This window comes from Rhinoraja longicauda, chromosome 1, assembly GCF_053455715.1.
Source record: "Rhinoraja longicauda isolate Sanriku21f chromosome 1, sRhiLon1.1, whole genome shotgun sequence".
In the NCBI taxonomy this organism is placed as follows: Eukaryota; Metazoa; Chordata; class Chondrichthyes; order Rajiformes; family Arhynchobatidae; genus Rhinoraja; species Rhinoraja longicauda.
In genome coordinates this window covers 49856806-49883637 of record NC_135953.1, presented here as the reverse complement: position 1 = coordinate 49883637, position 26832 = coordinate 49856806, and the positions used below count along the sequence as shown (strand labels likewise).

The 26832-nt window shown below is 39.3% G+C and overlaps 1 protein-coding gene across 1 annotated transcript in view; it reads right to left on the bottom strand.

The window, feature by feature from the left end:
• Positions 1-26832, bottom strand: part of map3k1 (mitogen-activated protein kinase kinase kinase 1, E3 ubiquitin protein ligase) — a 78340-nt gene that overhangs the window by 13797 nt on the left and 37711 nt on the right. Inside the window, exons 3-14 of the mRNA XM_078397057.1 lie at positions 24384-24605; positions 21611-21811; positions 19221-19337; positions 17936-18084; positions 16172-16293; positions 15358-15439; positions 14337-14487; positions 13772-14062; positions 4981-5102; positions 3932-4023; positions 3049-3247; positions 433-1738 (exon numbers count right to left, since the gene is read on the bottom strand). Coding sequence (XP_078253183.1) covers positions 433-1738; positions 3049-3247; positions 3932-4023; positions 4981-5102; positions 13772-14062; positions 14337-14487; positions 15358-15439; positions 16172-16293; positions 17936-18084; positions 19221-19337; positions 21611-21811; positions 24384-24605 — 3054 coding nt within the window. The remainder of the gene's footprint in view (positions 1-432; positions 1739-3048; positions 3248-3931; positions 4024-4980; positions 5103-13771; positions 14063-14336; positions 14488-15357; positions 15440-16171; positions 16294-17935; positions 18085-19220; positions 19338-21610; positions 21812-24383; positions 24606-26832) is intronic.

Sequence of the window (26832 nt, the reverse complement as noted above, 5' to 3'; positions counted from 1 at the left end):
GTGAGGTAAAAGCCAGGCAAAGGGTGGAGAGGAGGAAAGGCCAGGTGTGTGGGAAGAGGCTGGAAAATAGCAAGGCAAGAGAGGAGAGAAGAGAAAGGCATTTTTCCCCCATTTGTCCAGCAAACAGATGTTGCGGCTTAAAAAAATAGGATAGATTTGAAATACAAATGTCGCCTGCCATTGTAGAATCTTTCCCGTGTCCTCTTTAGAGGCTTCACCCAACTCCATTTCTCTACCAAATGATGGGCAAGTCAGAACCAAATTGTTTTACCACATTAACATAAAAACATTTTAAAAGAGCAGTGATAATTAGTCATCCATCACTGCTGTTGTATTATGATCCCAATGAAAATATGCATGTACAGTTCGCCAGGAAAAAGACAGATAAGATTAAAATAACGTTTAAGAGGTGATAAAATGAAGAACACTTACATCTAACTGAATAAGAATGACATCCTCTCCATTTTGAACTTGCAGCTGAGGTATAGCAGGAAGGGCATCCTGGGATGCCGACATAGCCAAGGCAACAGCTAATGCTGCCTCCTCCTCTGCCTCCATCTTTTCTTTGCATTTTCTATTCTGATTAACATCATCATTGTAGGTACAGTCAGACTCTGCCCTCTCAGGGGAGAGCACAGCAACTTCAGATTTAAAGGTAACAGTGCTATCACCTGCAGGCACCGAAGTCTCAAGTAGGTCTTCCATGCTAGAGTTTAGTTCTGCTGAAGTATTGAGGCGAAAATTATCCTCCACCGGAGTGAAAACTGTTTCATCACTGGGAATAACCGGATTGCTGCTGGAGTGATCACTCAGTGTCAGATCTTTTAGTTCAAGCATCATACTACTTCTAGTCAAGTCACATGGCGATTTCCCTGCTTCGTTTTGGCACGGCCGAGATGGTTTTGGTCTGTGAAGCTGACTGGATGCAGGGGGCTGGGCCTGGGTAAAAACTGGAGACAGCTTTTCAGTCTCTCTTGTTCCAATAATATCCTTACAACAGTTGTTCTGAATCTGAAGAAAAAATTTACGTTGTGCTTTTGGGGAAGACGATGCAAGTTTGCTCTGAACAAAACCCTGAGGTCTTAATTTGGAACCTTCAATAGCCAGTTGCCCAGCTAAAGGACTAGATGATGAAGGAGAAGGCAAAGATGGGAAGGAAGATTGGGAATGATTTAATGGGGTCATTGATGAACTGACACATTGATTCAGTGGCCTGGGACATGCTTGAATGGCTGTCTTTGATTGTTCACAGGACACAGAATTTGATGGAAATCTTGTCGTAGAATTATTTCCTGATATCTCTCCCACATCATCTGATCGAACAACGTATTTAATATCATGATCAGGACTTAACATACTTTTCATTACTCTTCCAGATAACTGCACAGTGTTGACTGGGGAATTATTTTCTGTAGCACATGGCGAGTTATGTGGAGCCGAGGGTTCCACAAAGTTATCGTGTCTTCCTTCCACAGTTTGTAGGTCCTCTATACCCAACTGAATGGCATCAAGAATGTCCATCTCCTCCGCAATTGCCATCAAGCGCCGCCTCATACGTGTGTAATGAGTTGAGCTGGTTACACTCAGCATGTGTATCAGTTTCAAAAAAACATGAGGCACCCTGGCAACCATTCGTGCAGCACTGAGGAAGACTCTCCGGGACATTTTCCCAACCATTGAATGGGAATTATCAATCGACTGCAGTGCAAAGTTCAAAAGTGACAGTAGCTTCTTGTATCTGGAAAACAAACCAGAACAAAATGAAGCAAGAATTTCTTGATAAATAAAATACAGATGGGGACCTACAAATCATGGATTTTCAATACAAAATATTCAACCATCGAAGTCATGCCACACACTGGCTAAGAAAGCTAAGAAAACTCATACATTATAGTTAACTAAAATATTCTAGACTGTCATTTAACAATAAGGAGAACCAAATTATTTGAGAAAGCTCGTGTTCTCTCAAGTAGAATTTTAAGATTAATTCTCTACAAAATGACTAGACACATCCCCTCATAAAGCAAGCTTTCTTTAAACAAATCAGAAATCTTCGCTCATATACAACTTTCTAATTTTACCATTTTGGATCATGATTCCTGGATGCAATTGTAAATTTGACTTTCAACCTGGATGTTAATTTGTGGTTACTCCAAGCTTCAACTGTTCATTATCCATTCTCTATCCAGTTTGTGAAGGAGACATGTTGCATTGCTCACATAGCCAAAAAGCTTCCTTGGAGCCAATTCACATTAGTGTATCAGTTGATGCTGTGGAACTTAGCCCATTAATTTACGAATTATCTTCCCATTAATATTACCTGCTCACATCATCTTGATTTATTCCCTCACTGTCCACTATTGACACAGTCCCTCCCCTCTGCTCATTAACAACCCCATCACTACACCACTGTATTTATAATCTATATTCATCATATCAGACCTGAAGCCCTTGTAATCCTGCAACTCTTACAATTCTTTGTACACTACTCAACCCCAGGTCCTATAAACCTTTGCAGATCTGTATATGAATAACCGTGTAATTTCCTATTTCCAGTACCTTCTGCTTTTATTTCCAATAGTGAGCTTCCACATTTTGTCTATGTAAGGAATAACAAGATTCTACAAAATTAACTTGAAAGTTCTCCGATGACACAGAGAAGACGCTCATAAAACTAGTTGTACTGCGGAAGGGCTCTTAACAGTCAGAAAATAGCACCACAAAAGCAAAAACATCCCTTTTGCATCATCCAACAGCAGCAAGCAGCACACGCTTCAAATCTGTGCCAAGGATTTTAGTTGGCTCTTTATGCAAATATTCACTTCAAAATTTATCAACATTGAAAATTACATAAATCATTACCCCATCTAAAAACTAAATTAATTTATAATTAAGTGAAATCTACTGGATCTGCTTTTGCTTATGCAGCTTTTTTTGGAACTGCTGGTAGCATTAACTCTTAACCTCTGTTATCTCAAATGCAAAGTAGGGGGAATATTACACTGCCAGAGGGCCATGCAAGAAATGTAAAAAGGCGACAACCATTACCTTTCTAGCACAAGTTCTGTTTGAGGAACCGGACCCTCACTACCAGAAACAATGTGAGGATAGAATTCTGCAGGGAATTCCAGTAAAAGTCTATCAATAAGGCATAGGCGACCAAGCAAAGCCTGCCAATTTGTGGACTCTGTTGAGGTGCCCAGGATACAGTTTAAGACATAGTCAACACCTCCAACTCCAATGGACCCTAGGAGAAAAAAAAAAGTAACACGGGTTACCTTTAGGTATTAACTTCAAAAGCAGGTAGGTGAAGAACAATTTTCTTTTACAACTGACAAATTTGGGTCATCCAGATCTGGATATTAAATTAAAACATCATACGTGTGAGCCATCCATCATGATTTATACCCTCCTGACAGCTCAAACGTGCTCAGAAACTTCATACCAATTATAGATTCCAGTAGCTTTTTTAAGAACGTATTTGATAAGCAGTTGATAATTCTTGGGAATTTTATATTTCCAATACTATAAAGCACAATTTATTTTATTCAGTTTGGCAAAATTATAACACATTTGCAATTTCCACCCTTTTAATTTTAATATTCCAAGATGGAAACTGCAGATCCTGCAGACTGAACCATCTTAAGTACTGTTATTTTCACCATTATTACATGGTTCCTGATGATAGGTTGTGTTCCATCTTCATAAGCGACATAAGCAATATCATAAGTGATATCCATTAGAGAAAACCCATTCGTAACTTCATCACAAACGTGCAGATATTTATTAATATTTCACATCCATTAGTTTTGCCACCAAAAAAGTGTTTAATTGACACCTCTTTAGTACCAAAGTGTTTAGGGAAAAATAAAGATACACTATGATATAGCACTCATTATAGAAGGAGGTTGTAACAGCAAATGTTTCTTGCCTGATTTAAGAATTTCCCTGCCCACAGCAAGCTCTCCAGACTGGCCTTTGCACAATTCCAGCAGTGTAGAGACAGAAAGTTGACTCGTACGACTAGAAATAAAACGCAGAAAATATTACGTAGTTTTGCACGTGGTACTGCTTTTCTAACTAAATTATGTTTATTTTTTCACTTTATTTATTATTAGAACAAATGTAGGTTGAAAGAAACAAAAATAAGCTTGGAATTATTGAAATATTGGGTCATTGAATATACTTGAAAAACAAATGTATATGTTTAGAAACCGGAACCACCAGTTATTGTGCGCCCAACATAATAGTTGGGTAATATTGTTTGCTCTCAAGTTCAAAACCGAAAGAGACCCCCAAGAATATAAACATATGGTTCCCTGAAAGCGCGACATATGATGGTGAAGGTGGTGTTGGCTCGCTTGCCTTCAGCAGTCAGGGCATTAAGAAACGTCACCCATTCCTTCTCTCTAGAGATGCTGCCCGTCCCGCTCACTCCAGCTGTTTGCGTCTATCTTCATTAAGTACAGTAGTTGGGACATCACGTTGTAAGTCATTGGTGAGACCAGACACAGGGAGTATTTTGGACAGTTCCGGTCAGCCAGGTAAAGCTGGAAAGAGCGCAGGGAGGGTAAAAGTCTAAAACTAGAGGAAAGAGATTTAAGGCGAGAGGGGAAAAATTTAACCCTCAAGATACATTGCGGAAGGAAGAAGGACAGTGGTGGGATACGGGGACGAGAACAAAATTCACATGATCATTTGTGGTATTGCAATTAGGCTTGTAAATCTAAGAACTTTGAAGACAGAATGTAATATTTATAAAGACAGTAAGAAGATGGCGTGAACCAGCTAAATTCAGGAAAAGGAAATCACAAAGCAACTTTAGAGTTTGTAGTCGAAAATGAATGGCTGTAATCAGAGGACATCTACAACCATCTAGGCAGCTGGAGGGAAATGACTGGGTTCTTTGTCCCATATAGAGAATGCAAATTCACTGTCTGATTAAAATAGAAATACATGTCCAATTCACAATTTGATTACCTGTTAGCATCTGCACATTTGACCAATATAGTTTCAACTACTGGCCTAAGAAGACGTTGAAGTCGCATCCTTTCTCCTGCTGCATGACAAGGGGTGTATACTAACATGGCTCGTAAGGTTTTCTGGTAAGAAATGCAAAAACAACAAATTCAGTTACTAAGTTCCATCTTTCAAGTTTCTTAAACATTCAGAACATTAAGCAAACATCAAAAACTTGTGCTGTGAAAATATTTTTGGAGGGGGCTCAGAAGAGTTTGTTATCATGCTACTAAGCAAACTATTAAGCCGTTTAGTTGCTTATACATGGTCGGCCTATCAATGCACTGATAAAAAAATCACTATCCAATTTAAAACTCAGCATACAGATTTTATAAATTGATCAAAAATCTTAATACAAGTAGATTTATATGAAGTAAATAATAAAACATGCTTGAAGTACATAAAAGTAGTTACTCTCAGCTGGTGCACAAGCTGATGTTTACATCACTGATATGAAAGTCAAACAGCATGGAAACAGGCCCTTTGACCCAACTCATCCATGCCGATCATGATGCTTGATCTAGGCTAGACCCATTTGCCTACATTTAGCCCATATATATACCTCTAAAGCCTTCCTATGTGCCTGTCCAAATTCCTCTTAAATGTTATTGTACTTGCACCAACTCCATCCTCTGGCAGCTCGATCCATATACCAACAATCGCGTGTGGAAAACGTTGTCCTTCAGGTTCCTATTAAATCTATCCCCTCCCACCTTAACCCATGCCCTCTAGTTCTCAATTCCCATACCTTGGGAAAAAGACTTTGTTCTATAAGATCACCCCTCAGCTTCCTGTACAGCAAGGATTAAAAAGTCTTAACCTGCTCAACTTCTCGCTATAGCTCAGACCCTCAAATCCTGGGAGAATCCTCGTAAATCTTCCCTGTACTCTTTCTACCTTAATGGTAACTTTCCTAGAGTAGGAAGACCAAATTTGAAATTTTCAGTTACGGCCTCACCGTCGTCTTATACAACTATAACCTACCATCCCAACTTCTCAATACGTTAACTGAAGGCCAGTTTGCCTTCTTCACCACCCCATCTATCTGCAACTGCACTGTATGCAACATCTGGAAATTAATGGGAGATATCATATTTCACACCGTATATTGACTAGTCTACTTTTTACGCTTCTAACAGCTTTGATACAACTTTCAATTAATGAATTCATTTAGATTGTGATAAATTATTATCTATTCCTCTTTATCCTTCGACCTATCAACAATCTCGACACTTGACCAGGCAGGCCGTCCGTTCCCAATGGGTTACCACCATCATACACAAGGGTGGGCTAGCTGCTTCTAATTTTGGTTATTTTTGTGGGCAGAAATGTCTACAATAGCTTTGCCCCCTTTCCTTCACAGGTCAACATATAGCCTCTTCCCATTTCTCATTAGATAGCCCCTCAGCAACATCATCCAGAAATATAGCATTAATTTGCACACATGTACTTATGACCCCCTTCTCAGACTACCAATTTTAATATCATGCACACCATTGTCAGAAAACAGGTATTGGAAAAGCAGAAATTTCTTCTAAATATTAGGAAAAGTGAAACAATTGTCTTTAATATTCATAAAACTTTACTACTCAGCTCTCAATTTCATCCTTCTTCTTGGTAACTATTTTCCAAAATACCCGATGAATAAACAACTATTTCCATTTATACTGCATCTTCGCATGGAAAAATGTCACATGACTTTTCAAAGGAATATTAAATCAAGCAAAAGTTATTGTCCAAGCTACATTATGAGTACATAATGTACATATGAAGGCTTGGTGAAAGAGGTAGGTTTCAAGGAACATCTCAAAAAGGTCAACATAATTAGGGTGCAGAGTTTGAATGATTTTAAATTTACAGAGAATTGAATCAGGACAGCCAGCTAGATATATATATTAAAATAGACATTTTGAATCTTGAATGTTCCAGTTGTGAAGAATCAAGATCAAAGTTGTCTCAGGATAGAGAGACAAGCAATATGAATCGATACGATATGATAAACCTTTATTCATCCCGGAGGGAAATTGGTCTGCCGACAGTTACAACACACAGGGTACACAAAAACTTGAAATTAAAAGTGAAAACAAAACGAAAAGGACAAGCGACTGTTGGCTGGCTGCTGTGTGCACAGTACCTTCACGGGAACAAATGAACAAACACAGACTTATCCCCTGGGCAGTGGATTTTAAACGAGTGCCCACCCTCGGGTCCCCCTTTGTTCTCCCACCGTCCCTCACAGCGATCTACAAGTAAATTGTAAGGTAGACACAAAATGCTGGAGTAACTCAGCGGGATGGGCAGCGTCTCTGGAGAGAAGGAATGGGTGACGTTTCGGGTCGAGACCCTTCTTCAGACTGAAGTCTGCCCCAAAACGTCACCCATTCCTTCTCTCCGGAGATGCTGTCCGTCCCGCTGAGTTACTGCAGCATTTTGTGTCTACCTTCGATATAAACCAGCATCTGCAGTTCTTTCCTACAGTAAATTGCAAGGTTTCTACAAAAAGAGGCTAACTGCCCTTCTACTGAAAGCAAACCTGTGACTTGAGGATTAAACAAGTCCCCCAGCTGCAAATAAACATAATCATATTGCAACATTGGATAAAATGTTGCAACATTTGTAAGCCTTGCACATCAACTTGCAAAGCTTACAAGACCTTCATGCTGGACACTGTAGCTGAAGAACACACAACTGATCATTAATTAAGGAGAATTTTGCACAGCTCGATGTATGTTCATGAATGTGGTCTTGTGGACAGAAAAGGCTGGCTCTTTGTGTTCTATGTAAAAACATTTTACTTGATGTACGAATGACATTTTCTAATACCAAACAATAATTTTTCATAGATATTGGCTTTATATGCCTCAGTGCTCCTACTTAATACAGCATATAGCACCATACAAATGCACAACAGAAAAGCCATTCTGTAAGGCATGTGATTGCAAACCTAAATGAACAATGCTTTTCAATGTTCCTGCATGCCAACCCCTCTAAACAAAATGCCACAAGCAAATGTCAGCCTCAGTAAAAGAGTAAGAATTCAAAAGGACAGGGTTGACAATACCAAACAGAAACGACTGGGTTTCAAATTTCACCCTTCTAACCTAACAAAAATCATTAGTTAAAATGATTCCCATCTTTTACAAGTGGACTCATTAAGTAAGACCTTTGACTGTTTCACAAAAAAATGATAAATTTTGGTTTTAATTTTAGCAAGTACCACATACTCCAACAAAAATAAGTCACAGCTTGAAATTGTTACTTTATTTTTTTGTCGAGGGATTCGGAGTATGTTCTGCAAGGCATTTCATAATCTAAAATGTGCAAAAGTAAAATTGACATAGCCAATTTTAATTCTAAACTGCTTGGTATCAATCAACATGTGACCTACTTCTGTTAGGCTCCATCTGTCAGGTGTTCAAAAACACCTTGTTTTGTTCATACATTCCCTTTCATTTTTCTGTATATTTAAACATTGCAAATAACTTTTTTCATTTTAAGTTGATTGATCTATTTGTCAAATGATACGTGCACAAAAAATAGATGGGTCTCTGCCTCTCAAGCCCACCCTGCCATTCAATATGATCATTTGTCATCTGTGCCAACTCATCTGTTCTCTCAATTCTTTGAACTTTTAAAATATTTACCCATTTCAACCATACATATGTCTAATGATCTGATTTTGTCTAATGATTAATGTTGTCAAGCTAGAAACAGTACAGAGAACATTTACGAGGATGTTTCCAGGACTAGAGGGTCTGAGCTACAGGGAGAGATGGGTAGGCTGGGACTCTATTCCTTGGCGCGCATGAGGATGAGAGCTGATCTTAGAGGTGTATAAAATCATGAAGAATAGATCGGATAAACGCAGAGTCTCTTGCCTAGAGCAGGTGAATCCAGGACCAGAGGACATAGGTTTAAGGTGAATGGGAAAAGATTTAATAGGAATCTGAGGGGTACCTTTTTCACACAGGGGTGGTGGATGTATGGAACAAGCTGCCAGAGGAGGTAGTTGAGGCAGGTACTATCCCAACATTTAGGAAACAGTTAGACAGGTACATAGATAGGACAGGTTTGGAGGGATATGGACCAAAACCCAGGTGGGAATAGTGTTGCTGAGATATGTTGGCCGGTGTGGGCAAGTTGGACCGAAGGGCCTGTTTCTACACTGTATCACTCTATGACTATGATCTGGCCCCAACCACCCTTGGGGAATACCAGAGAAATTTCTACCTCACCATTGGTAGTGAATCTAATTTTTGATCACCTTTGCCTCGCATCTCTCACATCAGTTAGTATTTTTCACAGTTCCTGGCCATCAGGTTCTGGCCCCTCATCTTATATTTACTATCATGATTCTATTCTGATCTTCGAGGTGTCAAAAATCATGAGGATAGTTGATTGGGTGAATGAACAGAGTCTTTTACCCAGGGTAATAGAATCAAAACCAGAGGAAATAGGTTTCATGTGAGAGGAGAAATATTTAATGGGAACCCAAGGGGCAAATTTTCACTCAGAAGGTGATGGGTGCATGGAATGAGCTGCTAGAGGAAATAGTTGAGGCAAGTACAGTAACAACATTAAAAAAAACTTGGACAGGGTAGTAAGATTTTTAAGGGATATGCGCCAAATGGGACTAGTTTAGTGGAACATATTGATTGGCATGGACGTGTTGGGCTGAAAGGCCGGTACAGCTCCATGTAGGTCCAACTCATGAAATCTGCATTCTTGCAAACTAATACGTCATTTCCAGCTTTTTATCCAAAGCCCTTGTTTGCGCTGTAGTCTGTAACCATCTTTCCCAGAACCCCAACAAAAAGATTGCCACTTCAAATTAATGTATCAGAACTGCACCGACCATGTCATAACAAAACTGCTCATCGTTAATGTCACACCCTTCAAAATCAGGTCCTTTTGCCCCCAATGCATGCTGATAAGCTATTACATGTTCCCATAACACAAATTGGATACAACGCAAGCAATGAATTGGGGAACATTACTTGCATTACATGGGCCAAATTGGTTATTACAATCTCAATTGGGAACGAGGTATCCCATTAAAAATTGGAAACAGACGAGTAGAAAAAATAGCTATCTTGGAATTTAATATTATGGATGGGGAAGAACTCGTTCCCATGTAACCTCCCTGCAATAATGGTGCTTTATTTGTCACATATGGAACTGCACAGTGAAATTCTTTTTGTACATATACATATGCTGGCGCCATCATGTTTTGGCGCCATTTCCAAAGCTTAAGGTCCGGTCCGATCAACTGGAGCAGTTCCTGATCAAGGCAAGCCCCAGGCTGCCTGCAGGGCCATCAGACACCATTGTCTCTTAAGAACACAGCTGCTACTTTAACCCTGGATGCCCATTAAAATTGACAAGCAATTGCTTCTCTTGATACTTGTGCAAACATACTCTATTAAATAACTTAACATACAGTCCTTAGTTTTACAGTAACAAAAATAAACTAAATTATTGAAAAATCTGGAAACTCTCCAGCCCCCAACTGCCTTTATTACATAGCATTCTACAACAAGGGTATTCTTCAGAATACAACTATCACGTTATAGCAGAACTACCCGTTCCAATTGTACTAATTCCATCACTATGTCCTACATCCTCCTTAGCGATTCAAGTATTTCTCGAGGAAAAAAAATCATGGGGAGAGTTAAGGCACATTGTCCTCTTAAGACAGCATGTTGTGGATTTAACCATCCTCCTGATTAAATTATTTTGCCTCAGATTCTAAACCTAATATTCTTTTATTTCAAAACTGTTTTAGACACCTCTGCTATCCAAGTTGTAAATTATATAATGTGCGTATTAAGTCACCTGTCCTCCTATCTGCAGATTTCCAATCCCCCATTTTTGTGGGACTGACACTCCTGGTTTACATTCTGCTGATCACAGCACCAGCAGCAACAGCTTTATTTAACCCTACTCTCATTCATCCTCTCGATTTCAACGACACACTTCCACTCATGATGATTCCCACATATGGCTTTTTCCCTTTTGACCACACATTGTCACCTAATTACCAGTCCGCTGGTTCATCATCCAATAGCTGACATTTCCATCTTCTTTGGATTCTATCACAAACTCTGATCTAGATCACTGACCCAATTTCTATCTTTGGCCAGTGCCCAAGACCAACCATATAGTTTGAACCCCAGACATCACAGCTGACCAAGGGACAAGTTTCCAACAACAAATAAGACGGTGCCAGAGGATGGCGATATTTTCTAAGATGCTCCTCGACATGGCAATTTCGACATCCTGACAGCGGGAGAAGACGGCAGGGAAGATAAAGACATACTGGCCTTCCATCACAGTGAGGAGGTGACTGGAGGAGACTCACTGTGACAGATGTTTTTTTGTTTTATGTGGTTTTGTGATTGTGTGTTTTATTGCTTTATTTTTATTGCTTTTTATTGTTGACTGTGGGTAACGGAATTTCGTCCAAAAACATGTTTTTGGATGACAATAAAGGCTATTCTATTCTATAAACCAATGGACGAATTATACTTGGACGTCTACTCTAAATATTGCAAACCCAGGTGCCCTCCCTGTTCGTCAAACCTCATGATTAAATCATGCTCACATCAGGAATTAACTCCTTAAATATCACCAGTATAACAACCCACATGGGGCAAGAGTCAACACTCTTAAACATTCTGCACCACCATCAAGTAGGCTCATCACTTATCCTGATTTCAACCTGTCAGGTTATCTGTTGGTGCTCTACCTGCCAGTTTACAGAGACTGAAATGCAAGGTACTAACAAAAATAAGAATACAGTAGTGGCCCGAGGAGGCCGAGTCCATTTTAAAACTGCCTCGAGTCGATGGACTGGAATACATTCAAGACCACTTCAACGAGCCCGAGTAAGAATACTTCAGTAGTTTCATCAAGAAGCATTCTGAAAAAGACAATAATGGTCTATCCTAACCAGAAACCTTAGATGAACAGGGAAATTCACTCTGCTAAAATCTGGATCCAGGGCTGCCAAAAAAAAGATGATCCCGCATTCCACACGGTGACTAATAATGATATCTGCAAAGCTTTCAGGAACGCCAAGAGAGACTTCCAAAACAGGCTCGAGTAGCAAATGTAATCAAATGAATGCCGCACAAATGTGATAGAGCCTGAATACCATTATGGACTACAAGCTGAATCAGGAAGATCTCCAGCATCAACGCATCTCCACTGGAAAAGCTTGATCCTTTCACACCAGTTTGAACAGGGAAGTAAATCTCCACCTAGGTGCATCTCAATAGTTACTTTATAATCACATGTATCTTGTGAAATACTTTACTTTGCATACAACCCAATAAAATCATACTATACCAAAGCAGAGTAAAATAGTGCCACCATTGTAGTGCAAAAAGAACAGTAGATTTGTTCCAAGACATTCCCGCTGGCTCTGTCCCACACATCTCGGTGGCAGGTCAAGTGTGCTTTCACAAGGGTGAACGCTCAGAAATGACCCAGCCCGAAAGGAGTCCCTGAAGAAGATTCTGAATTTTTGTGCCTATTTCCCACCGCATGATATTTAGTTTGATATGGAACATGAGCTAAGGAAAGGGGATGTAGATAAGTCACTGAATTCACAGTCCATGTTGGGTTTTACATATGCCATTCCTGCAAAAAGTTATCTTGCACATGCGCGGTACCCACAGGAGTCATCTGGCTCGAGAGCTGCGGCTTGGACTGTAGCCTTGCATCCTGGTGCTCAATAAACTGGGCTTGAAGTTAATAACGTTGTTATTCTTGCAACTTCATACAATAATTAAATTGACAACTGACTGTTTATAAAAATGTAGAATATATATATTTTTAAAATGAACTCAATTATTACATCTCTATTATTTTACTACCAGTGATTTTAGTTTATTAGCAAGTTTCGCACAGAGCAGAAGCAAGTGTCCTTTTGAAATATATACACACAAAATCCATTATTTTCTACTATTTCATTTCAAGCTAAAACTGTGTAGTGGGAATGAGTCCACTGCCAAAAAAACCACTGCACTCTCATTCTGGCAACTGGTGGAAAAATGAGGATGGACATGTATCTGGGACCAAAAGAGTAATGGAAAAAATGCGTGGTTGCTATACATCAATTTGCTAATGTTTATAAATAAAAACAAAATCGATCATTTAGAATATAAACAAATTAAATAAATGTGAAAATGTTGCATTGGAAACTGCATTAAGAGTAGCAATTACTGCAAGACAATGTAGAGTATATTCATTTTTTTTCAAACAAATATTTTATGGTGGACATTAACTCATTGAAAATGGAAATTTATAATTTTCCATTAAATTAAGAGGCAGTTACATGTTCTAATGAGACCTTAAATGTTTCTCTCAGCTGTTTTATCACCGCCCAAAAGAAAAATAACAAAATTCCGAAATTAAGTATTTTAAGATCGCTTTCTACCAGATAGACACAATAATGAAACGGCTATGATAAAATAAACTCTACAACTCTAAGCATATACTAAATGTATCTCCGTGGCAATGATTTCAATTTTATTGGAACTGACTCGTACCGGTGTTCCAAGATATCTCTTCATTACATGGGTTTTTAAAAGATTAAATATAAAAAATATGGAAATCTTGTTTTTATTTCCCCTGCAATCTATTGGTGGGGTTTGAGATGCCATTTCACAATATATTTTGGAAATGGTGTCCAGTTCTGGGATATTATTGATTGAGCATTTGAAATAGTAAATTACCAGTATCTTACCAGTGCAGCAACATAAACTTTGTAGACTGGATCAGCACAGACCATTGAGAGTACACTGCAACATGATTCCACTACCACGTCTCCTGAGATATCAGTCTGAGATGCTCCATTGGCTCCCATTAAACTAGATCCAGTGTCACTTCCACTAATACAGGAGGAACTTCCAGTACGGATTTCACCATTTGCCAACAGTAAGGCACCACTAACATCATGTGAAAGACGTCTTAATGCCATTTCGCGTACATTCCAGTTCCGAGAAAAGAGACAGCTAACAAGTTCCATTCCAAATACCTAGACAAGAAAGTAAAAAGCATACTATAAATAAAAATCCAAATAGTTAGAACATTTTCTCCAAAGATATTTTTAGATTAAAATTCCTATTTTTTGCTCATAAATCAATTAAAAAAATGTCAATGATAGTTTTACCTTGTAAACATTGCAAACTTGCAGAATGTAAGAAACTGGTTTCAAAACATTTACCATACAAAGCAAGGGGCATGCATTCAACTGCAGTGCAATAACATTTTGTGCAAATAGTAGTTTAATATTTCTGTAATGCCCTCACCTGAATCCAGGGTTCTGTCAGCTCTTTGTAAGAGAGTGGAATTTGTTGGACACCATAATGATGAAGACTAAAGTCACTGTCCTGCTGTTGTCTCTGTGCAGCTACTTCCTGTGGCTGATTCTGGACCTGTATTGAACTTTGAGATTCATGGCTTTAAAAAGGAAAAATAGAACCACGTTGTAAAATTCTGTGATAAAAATATACCAAATGAATTAATATTGATTAATAACTAGATTAATCTGAGCACAAGCTCAGATTTTGCTGGCAAAATGTCAGCAAGTCTGGTACTTCTGCATTTGACATCTGCAACATTTTACTAATGGTCAGCACTCTCTCTCTCTCTTCCCTCCCCCCCCCCCCCACCCCCTCCTTCAATTAACTCCTCAGATCGAGAGCAAGCAAGATTATGAGGGACCCCTGCCACCCCAGCAACGGACTGTTCCAGCTGCTACGGTCAGGCAAACGCCTCTGCTGTCATGCTGTGAAAACGGAGAGGATGAGACGGAGTTTCTTCCCACAGGCCATCAGGACTGTTAACTATTATAACTCTAGGGACTACATTTTCTTTTCTGTATTAATTTAAATTTATATGCTGTAATTGTAATTTTTAATTTTTTTTATTGCACAATCTGCAGGCATTGCCACTTTCATTTCACTGCACATCGTGTATGTGTATGTGACAAATAAACTTGACTTGACTTGAGCTGTATCTTGCTGAGAATTCCCAGCATTCATACAAGGGAATGATAACCTCTAAAAGATTTCAGAAAGTCAAAAGACATTCAAACATGACAGCTTTTATGGCTGCTAACGCTCCGAGAACAAGTCCTCCACAGAACCATCACTGGACTGCTGAGTGCTTTGGCCACCTGTATCCAGATTACATATGGAAGTTCTGAAGAGATTCAGAATGTAGGGCTTTATTAGCAAAATACAGGCTCTAACTTTTAAAACAAAGCGAAGGAATTAAAAGGCAAAAGCACAAAACACAATCTAAGATTCACGAAGCAAATTTTCCCACCTGTGTAGTTCATGGGACTTCCATTTGGCTCTGCATAGAGGACAGATCAACGTTTCCCGATTCCTTCTGCATTCTTCTGCCCCTAAAATCAAGTCCAACAAAACTTAATATCCGCGCAAGTGCGGGTCTTGAAAATAACTACCCATCACACTAATATTCAGGTATATTACATTGCTTTTAACTTCAAGACAATTTTATGGATCATTGCCTCCATACAACTGTTGGGGCAATACATTCCAGAGTGAAAAATAATGTACACTGCAACATCACATACAGAATTCACACACATTTCAGGCAATTGCATCTTATGTTTTGCTCCAGTAACGTTGAGTGATAAGGCTAGACTACAGTACAGCAATCCAATTATTATTTGTTAAAAGGCCTGGGTCTTTATGAGCATGCCAAGCAAAGCTTAGACAACGTTTCGAACAATGATCCAGATTGGTGCACCATTATTTTAAAACTGATTTTAATGATTCAGAAAATGGTCATGGTAACTCTCATTTCAGAAGTTCTCAATTCAAAATCATTTTGAATTTTAGAATGAGTCTTTCAAATCAGTCATGATATTCACACAGGTTAAATCCAAAGACCAAAATAACAGACTAGAAACTAGCAACCAAATGCAAAAAGCAAAAATAAAAGTTCATCAATTTAAATTTGCAAAACAAATCTGTATAATCTTTTCAAATATTTGGTCAGATAGAAATAGTCTTAAATAGCAATATAGTCAGTCATCCTCAAATGTTCAAGTTGTCACATTCTATTTGTTTAAAAATAAAACTAAAAAGTTGAAAAAGAATCAGAAGCTTACAGATTGACATGCAGTGATGGTGAAGTTTATTCCTGCAGCCTTCTTCGCACACTGTTAAACTTTCCTCATCCAGCATATCCAACAAACAAATGGGACACATTTGCTCTTCTTCATCCTTCAAGCTATAAAGGTTAAAAAAATAAATTTATAGCTTCAGGAACTTAAGTTTCAAAACTCTTCCCTGTGGATAATATACACAATCTCAAGAGATAAATAAATTTTCTTATTAGAACAACTACAATTACCAAGTGACTGAGTTCCATTTAAAAGTTACTTAACAACATGGAAAATCAATTTTCAGATGCCCAAGAGTGAAAATGCACGTGATGAAGAGTTTAAAAAAAATCCAAGTGACATTGTCTGGAATAAAATAGGTGGCTCACTAGGAGGATAATAATAATAATATGTTCCTTTATTCGTCCCACACTGGGGAAATTTAGTGTTACAGCAGCAAAGTGGATAGCAAGAGATCATTCATTACAAATAAAAGTAAAGACAAGGATAAATTGTGATCGTTTTCTGTGTATTCTTAACTGTTACTGTTGACTCGTCTGCTGGGAGCAGTGCTGATTGTGCAGTCACACAGCAGCGGGAAGGAAGGACCTCCTATATCTCTCCTTCAGGCACTTGGGGTGAAGGAGTCTGTCACTGAAGGAGCTACTCAGTCCAGTGACAGTGTCCTGCATGGGGTGGAAGTCATTGTCCAGCAGCGATGTTAACTTTGCCATCATCCTCCTCTCTCCCACCACCTGCACCGAGTCGAGGGGGCAACCCAGAACAGAGCTGGCCTTCCTGACCAGCTTGTCAAGTCTCTTCCCCTCCACCGCTGAGATGCTGCTGCTCCAGCAGACCACTCCATAGAAAATGGCTGATGCAACCACCGTGTTGTAGAAGTTCCTTAGGAGTGCCCCCTGCACTCCAAAGGACCCGAGTCTCCTTAGCAGATAAAGTCTGCTATGGCCCTTTCTGTATAGTGCATCGGTGTTTTCGGTCCAGTCCAATTTATTATTGAAGTAAACACCCAGGTACTTATAAGAATCCACCCTCCCGATGTCCATTCCCTGGATATTCACCGGTGTCGGGGGGACCTGGCTGCGCCTGTGGAAATCTACCACCATCTCCCTGGTTTTCCCCACGTTGATCTGGAGGCGGTTCCGCTGGCACCAGTCCACAAACTCCTTGATCAGTTCTCTGTACGCCTTGTCATCGTCGCCTGTGATGAGGCCGACGATGGCAGAGTCGTCAGAGAACTTCTGTAGATAGCAGTTTGTAGAGCTGTGCCTGAAGTCCGCAGTGTACAGGGTGAACAAGAAGAAATACTTAAAGAACAAAATAACATCTATTCTTCAAAAAAAAAACATGCACTTAAGTACTTGCAAGAGGCAGATTTGCTTTAAGTCATCACTGGAAATGCAAAAGCTGTTCCCGATGGAGGAATATGAGAGAAATAAGATAAAGTACTAGAGCAACTCAGCGCATCTCTGGAGAACATGGCAAGGTGATGTTTTGGGTCGGCACCCTTCTTCTGGAATATGAATTTTTTGAAGTTGAGAGAATTGTGGGGTGGGAGGGGCAAGAAAAAGATGGGGAGTAATGCAAATTAATAAAAACCTAATTGAATATAACGTGTTTTGGAGTATCTGAAAGTCAGGTACTACAAGTTCTTGCTTTCTAATGAGGACATATTGTCTGCAATTCTCTTGATCTTTCCTCCTCCACTATGCTCCATCAACCTTCTTTAAGGCTATTTGTTCTTATACGTACCTATTTTCTGAATTGGATGTAGATGTACTGGATGAAGCAGATATATGCGAGTTAGACATACGGGAAACAAACTTTTGAATGGTACTACGTGATGGTGCCTTGATACGTGAGCTTCGTCTATTGTGGTACTTCTGAAACAAACTCTCCACCTTTTGAGAAAAACATAATTAATTCTTGACTTCTAAAGCAGGCATTTCATTATATTTTGATTAAAGCCTATCCTATTGCAGAGCTTTGATGACTTTCCACATCATGTGTCTGAAAATGCACCCTTCTTCCTGCGCAGAGATTGCACGTACACATAATTAATCAAAACCCTCATCAAGTCTGGCACATTTCCTCAGGAAGTCTTTCATAAATAGAACAGTTTTGGTATCTATTGCCAAAAAACCCAATCCCTCCCCCAAAAACAAATCTCACTCTTCAGGATAACAACATCTGCAGCTGCTGTTCTTTTCTTCCTCAGCAATCTTTATCCATGTCCCATTGGCCCAATGCACTTTTAATATTTTACATGCCCAGCGGAACTGCCTACTGTAGAATAGTGAAGTAAAATGCAGACAAATCAAATCCTTTTTAATTTGTTATCTCACTCAGTATTAAATCAACAGATCCTGTTGTTCTGCATTATCAAGTCTAAGTTCCCCTTCCTAGGTCATAAAGTCAACTACATTAAATATTAGAATCCATTACATGCTCTTCCATAGCCTTCGAGTATTTCTGTACTTCCCCTCCCCCCACACCCACTTATTTGAGGCAACTATTGTATGATTCTCTGATATAAAATGATGTCTTCGCTCTTTATGATGGCCCAATAATTAATCCATTCCATATATGCTAAACAAGTCTGCATGTGATTGTTTTTTCCTAAAAATATGCTTCGGCAATTATTTATTTAAAATCAAGTATTTATAATCATCTCCGGAAAAATGTATTAACAACAAAAAGGACACAAGGTCGTGTTTCAGAGGAGATGATATCTTGAGGTCTAGCTAGTCTGCTCAGCTGGGCACAAAACACTTTACACAACAATTCCATGGAAGAGAAGGCAAGTCTGCCTGGTTGATCTGTCCAATATCTACCGCACCTCCGATATAATACATTTATTCATAAAAGTCATTTATTCATATTCGGTGGACTTTAGTCCAAATTAGAGGGCTGTTTGTAAAATCAGTGACTGCTCTTTCTGGCTGGATGGTATTATGGTTCGTTCTAGAACTGAAAGTTGTTCCACAATCTAGTGATTATGAATTCGCAAAGAAATGTATTTCAAAGTTCTACTTACCTCAAAATTTTTTAACGTCTTTCTCCATAACAATGAATCAGAAGGTTCTAACTGGAAGACTCGTAACATTACAAATAGAACATGAATGCAGAATGTTCCACGTCCACAACTGCAGGTCTATAAAAGATCAAAATGGCAACATTTTCAAGGATTGAAGTTTAAGTCTAACAGGAGGACAATCAATCTCGAGAGCAGATTTTAAAGCATTGTAAAGTTAGTGAAAGGTGTTGTTACCATCGCTATACTCCAGCCCCCCCCCCCCAGCTGAGACTGGACTGAGAGGGTGAGACGCAAGAAAGAAATGCCAAGCAAGCTGATTCAGTGTGATGCTTGCAGGATGTGGGAGGTCAGGGACACTGCTGGTGCCTCTGGCTGCTACAAGTTCGAGAAATGTATCCAGGTACAGCTCCTGAAGGACCGTGTTGGGGAACTGGAGAAACAAGTGGATGACCTCAGGTTCGTCCGAGAAACTGAGTCGTTCCTCGACAAGTCCTGCAGTGAGATTGTTACACCGAAGGTACTGGAAGAGAGAAGGTGGGTGACGGTGAGAAAGGGAAGGAAACATGGAGTGCAAAGGTCCCCGGGTGTTGTACCTCTGGAGAACAGGTTCACCCACTTGGAAGCTGTCGGGGAAGAGGACGTTACCACACTGAGCGGCAGACTGGCCTGCGAAGCAAAAAGTGCTGTTGAGCCAAAACCAGAGGCCGACGTCAGGCAACACCGTGGTAGTAGGAGACTCCATTGTGAGAGGTACGGACTGGGGTTTCTGCGGCAGCAGATGGGATTCGAGGATGGTGTGCTGCCTCCCTGGTGCCAGGATCCAGGATGTCACGGACAGAGTGCAGAAAATCCTCAAGGGCGAAGGTGAACAGCTGGAAGTGGTAGTGCATGTTGGCACAAACAATGTCGGAAAGAAGGGGATGAATATACTGCAGCGTGACTTTAGAGAGCTCGGAAAAATGCCAAAAAGCAGGTAGCGATCATAATATGATTAGTTTTAATCTGCAATTTGAGAAGGAGAATGTTAAATCGGAAGTGTCAGTGTTGCAGTTGAACAAAGGTGACTATGAAGGCATGAGAGAGGAGCTGGCCAGGGTAGACTGGAAAGGGATCCTAGCAGGATTGACGGTGGAACAGCAATGGCAGGAATTTCTGGGTATAATCCGGAAGATGCAGGATCATTTCATTCCAAAAAGGAAGAAAGATTCTAAGAGGAGTAGGAGGCAACTGTGGCTGACAAGGGAAGTTAGGGATGGAATAAAACTAAAAGATGGATAACACAGCAAAGAATAGCCGGAAGCCAGAGGATTGGGAAACTTTCATAGGACAACAGAAGGTAACAAAACGGGCAATACGGACTGAAAAGATGAAGTACGAGGGGAAGCTGGCCAAGAATATAAAGAAAGACAGTAAAAGCTTCTTTAGATATGTTAAGAGAAAAAGAGTAGCAAAGTCAAATGTGGGTCCCTTGAAGGCAGACACGGGTGAAATTATTATGGGTAAAAAAGCATGCCTGCAGATCTGAAACATTCTAAATCTTTGTCTTTGCAAGGTATGACACAAATGTTCCCCCATACAGTTAAATTGCACTTCCTTTCAAACTTTCATTACTCTTCACAAAATACAAGGGCAACTTCAAATTTGCTTATGGACTAACTTTAGACATTAAAATAAAAAAAGGTGAGTGACTTCATCATAGAAAGATCCCCATTTTTCACCATCACATAAGGACCTACAGCAATCTGCAATGTTGGATATTTAGAATGTATGTTCAAGAGAGTAAAGTGCCAAATGGTGTTTAATCCCATGTAATCTAGCAGATGCACAATTTATGTACAGTTTCGTAAAAATGCAAAGCATCTTCTTTTGAGTATAGAATAGTGTGAATGCAGAGTTCACAAAAACAATCTACTCTGTATTTAGCCTAAAGAGATCAATAGATCAGTAGATCAAGTGAATACTCATTGCCCACTACACTAAACATTCCAGACATCAAATTGCCAACATTAATGTATAATGACAAATCTACTTTGACTGAAGCCAAGCCAATTTAACCTTCTGTATAAATTCCAGTCAATGATATCGGATCTTGAAAGCCGATATAATTTTGGTTATGGGAATAGTACACTAAGTACATCAAAACAAATAAAGCATTACCTGCCAGGAATTTACAACATAATGAACATTAATGATTAACAAATTAACTACTTTTTGTACTGCAATGCATATTTTAAGAGGCATGGACTATCAAAGTAATGTACGCAATAATGAATGGAATAGATGCAGCCCAATATATATTATGGGACCATCAAATGAGCAACACCTTCTGCCTTCCCTCATTTTATTTTATAAATGAAAATTAAAACATTAACAATTGATCTCCAACTAACCTGAGGACCAATAAACACCCTGTACTTATTGTCAGGAACATCGCCACCAATAAGGAAGGAGTTTGGCCCTATTTGCTGCAGCAAATACAGTCGTGCTCGCATTACTTTGTTGACTCGACGATTAGTTTCTTCTGGGCTGTAAGGTGAGAAGCCATCAGGTGAAGGAGCTCTCCTGGGAGGCGTCACACGTCCGTTCTGAAACTAAAGAATGGAATGCGATTGTAAATATTTTTGCAGCCAGATTTTAGATTTTCATTTTTGAACCCAAGGGAATAATTCCCTGACTGGAAATGTCACCCACTGAGTTACGACAGAATTTTGTGTCTTTTTGGAAACCAGCATGTGCAGTTCCTTTTATCTCCATCTCTGGAATAATTCTTCTTCTTGAGCACATATCTAATCAGGTAAATATACAAGTAAGGAAACTGGTATTTTCATAGCTTGAGTCAACTATTTAATAAAAAGCAAGCACTTCACTATGAAAAGTAAACAGCAAGTTAGATCAACAAAATGTGTTGCAATTATTCAAGTGGATTATGAATTTTACCTTTAGTACCAATTTTACCTTTCCCAGACCTCCCAACATTTGATTTTACAAATTCATAGTTTTGATGTCCAAAATTCAGAATTTTACATCAAAATTCATAATATGGCGCGTAATGCAACTTTTCAGCAACAAAAAAAAAAGGCATGCACACCAAATGCGCATAACTCTTATGTTTTTCTTTAAGAAACAGAGCAGGATCTTCAGCTTGTGCAATAAAAAACCAGAAAGTGCTAGTGACAGTTTAGAGTCAGGCAGCATTTGTGAAACAATGGAATTAATATTTCAGGTCGATGACCTTTCATTTAATGTATTTCCACAGTTTTCATTTTTACTTCAGAATCCAGCAACTATAAGCTTTCTTCTTCTCCACATGGTGCTGTAGCAAAATACTCACAACGTTTATGAATGGAGCTTGGCTAAACTATATAGAAATAAGAGTGCAAATTCAGACTTTCTTTCAACCAAAGTCACTCATGACATTAATATGGTTGATATTCATGCAGCTAGTTGAAGCAAACATAAATAGCCCTTGCAAGATTAGAAAGCAACAACCCATCTTTAGTGGCACTTTTTACAACACAGTTCACTATTTATTTCTGAACTGTAGTTAAGATGTTAAAATCCTCTAGATAACTAGTTATCTTATTTCTTCCTTAATTATTAAATATTGTTTGGTATGCCTGTCCAAGTATGCTTACAGACTACATTTACAAGAGGACGGGCTCTTAGAGAAGATTCGAGAAGGAACTTTCTTTACCCAGTGGTTGCAATCTGGAACACATTCCCCAAGGGGGAGGTGGAGGCAGATACTTCAACGTTGTGAGAGTATTTAGATGAGCACTTAAATCACCAAGGTGCACGTCAACTGGCCATGGGCTTGTGAATGGGATTAGTAAAGATGGGCACTTGATCAATAGCAAGGACACACTGGGCAGAAGGGTCTATTTCTCTGCAGTATAACCTTTCCTTTGTGGGTGAACCTGTAACCAGGGTACAAAATTAAGCTACTGGAGAAACACAAAGGGCCATGCAGCATCCATCTGAAGCCCCCCAAAAAAGCTATATGCAACCAGCCTTTTACACCAGATGCCAGCATTTGCCGTCTCTGATGTCTCGTATAATATGATTCAATGGTCAAAAATAAAGGGTTATCTATTCAAGGCAGAGGAGCCTAAATACATTCTCCAAGCGTTGTGTCTTTGGAATTCCATTCCCCAAAAGGGAAACAGAAGCAGAATCTTTACATATTTTTCAAGGCCAGGATAGATTGATTCATGTCAACAAGCAGGCAATAGGGTTAGTGGGGATAGATGGAAACACAGAGTTGAAGTTATAATTAGATCAACAATGATCTCATTAAAAAGGACCAAGAAATTTTTTTGTTGTTCTGGTCCCAGTGCATCTGACCATTAAACACTCGAGTCTTGCCATTTAATTCTATGTTTGTAGGTCCGTCTCCCCCCCCCCCAAAAAAAATTGCATCATGGAACATTGATTAAAAAACAAAGTCTAGTACATAGCTGGTTTGTACATAATAGTGGTAGGGCAACATCATAGGATCTAGAATTTGAATCTTAAATAATCAATTTTAACCACGTAGACAATAGTCAGTGGCCTAATTTTATTCCACTGTGTATTCTATATAGCTCATGCAATTTTGGTTTCAAAAGGCAACCTTATCAGTGTGTGAATTGAACAGTTCTAGAAAATACAAACCAACAGCCCAAAGAAACACACATTTTAACCTTGACTGTCAATGTAAAATTAACAACATTTCACGATGCACTATCAGAGCATGTTTAAATTCATTTTTCATTTTACTATGTTGTCAATGGAAAATGGCAGTTCTAATCCACCAAGCAGATCCATTTACACACCTGAAGAAATTCAATGAAATTCACTACACCCAGGATATCCTCAACATTTAAAAAATCCAAGTCAACTGGCAGACTAGTTTAATACTCAGTACTCGGAATAATAGTTATTTTAAACATCAGTCTTCAGTGGTGAAGATGTATTCATTTGCATTTGGCCACTTAGAGTCCCAAGATGGTTAGCTCAAGCATTACTAATGTGAAGATGTCAAACAAAAAGGCTAATTTAGATATTATTATGCATTGTTTTGTATTTACCTTGTAATTTAAATTGTGTTTTAAATTCTTGTACATTTAAATATTCTTCCTTTGTGGTTGGTTAAGGATAGAAATTCTTACTTCATGCACTTACAGGAATTGGTGATATTCTTTTCCTTCTTGCACCAGGAGATTCGGACTTTGCAACATTTTTTGAAGATGATGATGATGATGTGGCCGATGAAGATGAACTACCAGGTGAAGGGCTTCGCCTTCCTCGTTGCATTTGTGGAGAGGCATTTGCATTTGTTTGACCTTCAGCTACTTGTTTTCCAAACTCTGCCCCATCTGCTTTCACTGGAATTGGTTTCACAACCTGCAAAGTATTCAACCATGATTCCTAGTTAATTAATCTCCGATGATTATGTTTACAAAGAGAAAAAAACATTTAATCAAATTTTGTAAATGATTTGCAATTTTCACCAAATATACATGGGCATGACATAGAATTATCATGGATTACAAAATAAAAAATTCTGATTCATGAATTGTTAAGATATCAATAAGAATTTTATATCTATAAACATTTGCAAGACCTGCATTGGCAGGTATTTCTGGGAATAATACAGAAGGTGCAGGATCAGTTCATTCCAAAGAGGAAGAAAGATTCTAAGGGGAGTAAGAACCGACCGTGGCTGTATAACCGAGGACAGTATAAAAATAAGAGAAAAAGTATAACATAGCAAAGATGAGCGGAAAGCCAGAGGATTGGGACTCTTTTAAAGAGCATCAGAAGATAACTGAAAAGGCAATACGGGGAGAAAAGATGAGGTACGAAGGTAAGCTAGCCAAGAATACAAAGGAGGATAGTAAAAGCTTCTTTAAGTTTGTTAAGAGGAAAAAAATAGTTAAGACAAATGTGGGTCCGTTGAAGACAGAAGCAGGTGAATCTATTATGGGGAACAAGGAAATGGAAGACGAGTTGAACAGGTATTTTGGATCTGTCTTCACTAAGGAAGACACAAACAATCTCCCAGATGTTCTAGTGGCCAAAGATCCTAGGAACTGAAGGAAATTCACATTAGGCGGGAAATGGTGTTGGGTAGACTGATGGAACTGTAGGCTGATAAATCCCCGGGGCCTGATGGTCTGCATCCCAGGGTACTTAAGGAGGTGGCTCTAGAAATTGTGGATGCATTAGTGATCATTTTCCAATGTGCTATAGATTCAGGATAGGTTCCTGTGGATTGGAGGGTAGCTAATGTTATCCCACTTTTTAAGAAAGAAGGGGGAGAGAAAACAGGAAATTATAGACCAGTTAGCCTGACATCAGTGGTGGGGAAGATGCTGGAGTCAATTATAAAAGAAGAAATTGCAGAACATTTGGATAGTGGTAACAGGATCGTTCCGAGTCAGCATGGATTTACGAAGGAGAAATCATGCTTGACCAATCTTCTGGAATTTTTTGAGGATGTAACAAGGAAAATGGACAAGGGAGAGCCAGTGGATGTAGTGTACCTGGACTTTCAGAAAGCCTTCAATAAGGTCCCATATAGAAGATTATTAGCAAAATTAGAGCACATGGTATTGGGGGTAGGGCACTGACATGGATAGAAAATTGGTTGGTAGACAGAAAACAAAGAGTGGGGATAAATGGGTCCCTTTCAGAATGGCAGGCAGTGACCAGTGGGGTACCGCAAGGCACGGTGCTGGGACCACAGCTATTTGCAATATTCATTAATGACAGATGAAGGGATTAAAAGTAACATTAGCAAATTTGCAGATGAGACAAAGCTGGGTGGCAGTGTGAAGTGTGAGGAGGATGCTATGAGGATGCAGGGTGACTTGGACAGGTTGTGTGAGTGGGCAGATGCATGGGAGATGCAGTTTAATGTGGATAAATGTGAGGTTATCCAGTTTGGTGGTAAGAACAGGAAGGCAGATTATTATCTGAATGGCGTCAAGTTAGGAAAAGGGGAAGTACAACGAGATCTGGGTGTCCTAGTTCATCAGTCACTGAAAGGAAGCATATAGGTACAGCAGGCAGTGAAGAAAGCTAATGGAATGTTGGCCTTCATAACAAGAGGAGTTGAGTATAGGAGCAACTTCTGTAGTTGTACAGGGCCCTAGTGAGACCACACCTGGAGTACCGTTTGCAGTTTTGGTCTCCAAATTTGAGGAAGGACATTCTTACTATTGAGGGAGTGCAGCGTGGTTCACGAGGTTAATTCCCGAAATGGCGGGACTGTCATATGTTGAAATACTGGAGTGATTGGGTTTGTATACTCTGGAATTTAGAAGGATGAGAGGGGATCGTATTGAAACATAAGAATGAGGGATTGGACACGGTGGAGGCAGGAAACATGTTCCCGATGTTGGAGGAATCCAGAACTAGGGGCCACAGTTTAAGAATAAGGGGTAGGCCATTTAGATCGGAGATGAAGAAAAACTTTTTCACTCAGAGTTGTGAAGCTGTGGAGCTCTCTGCCTCAGAAGGCAGCGGAGGCCAATTCCCTGGATGCTTTCAAGAGAGTTAGATAGAGCTCTTAATGATAGCGGAGTCAAGGGATATGGGGAGAAGGCAGGAACGGGGTACTGATTGT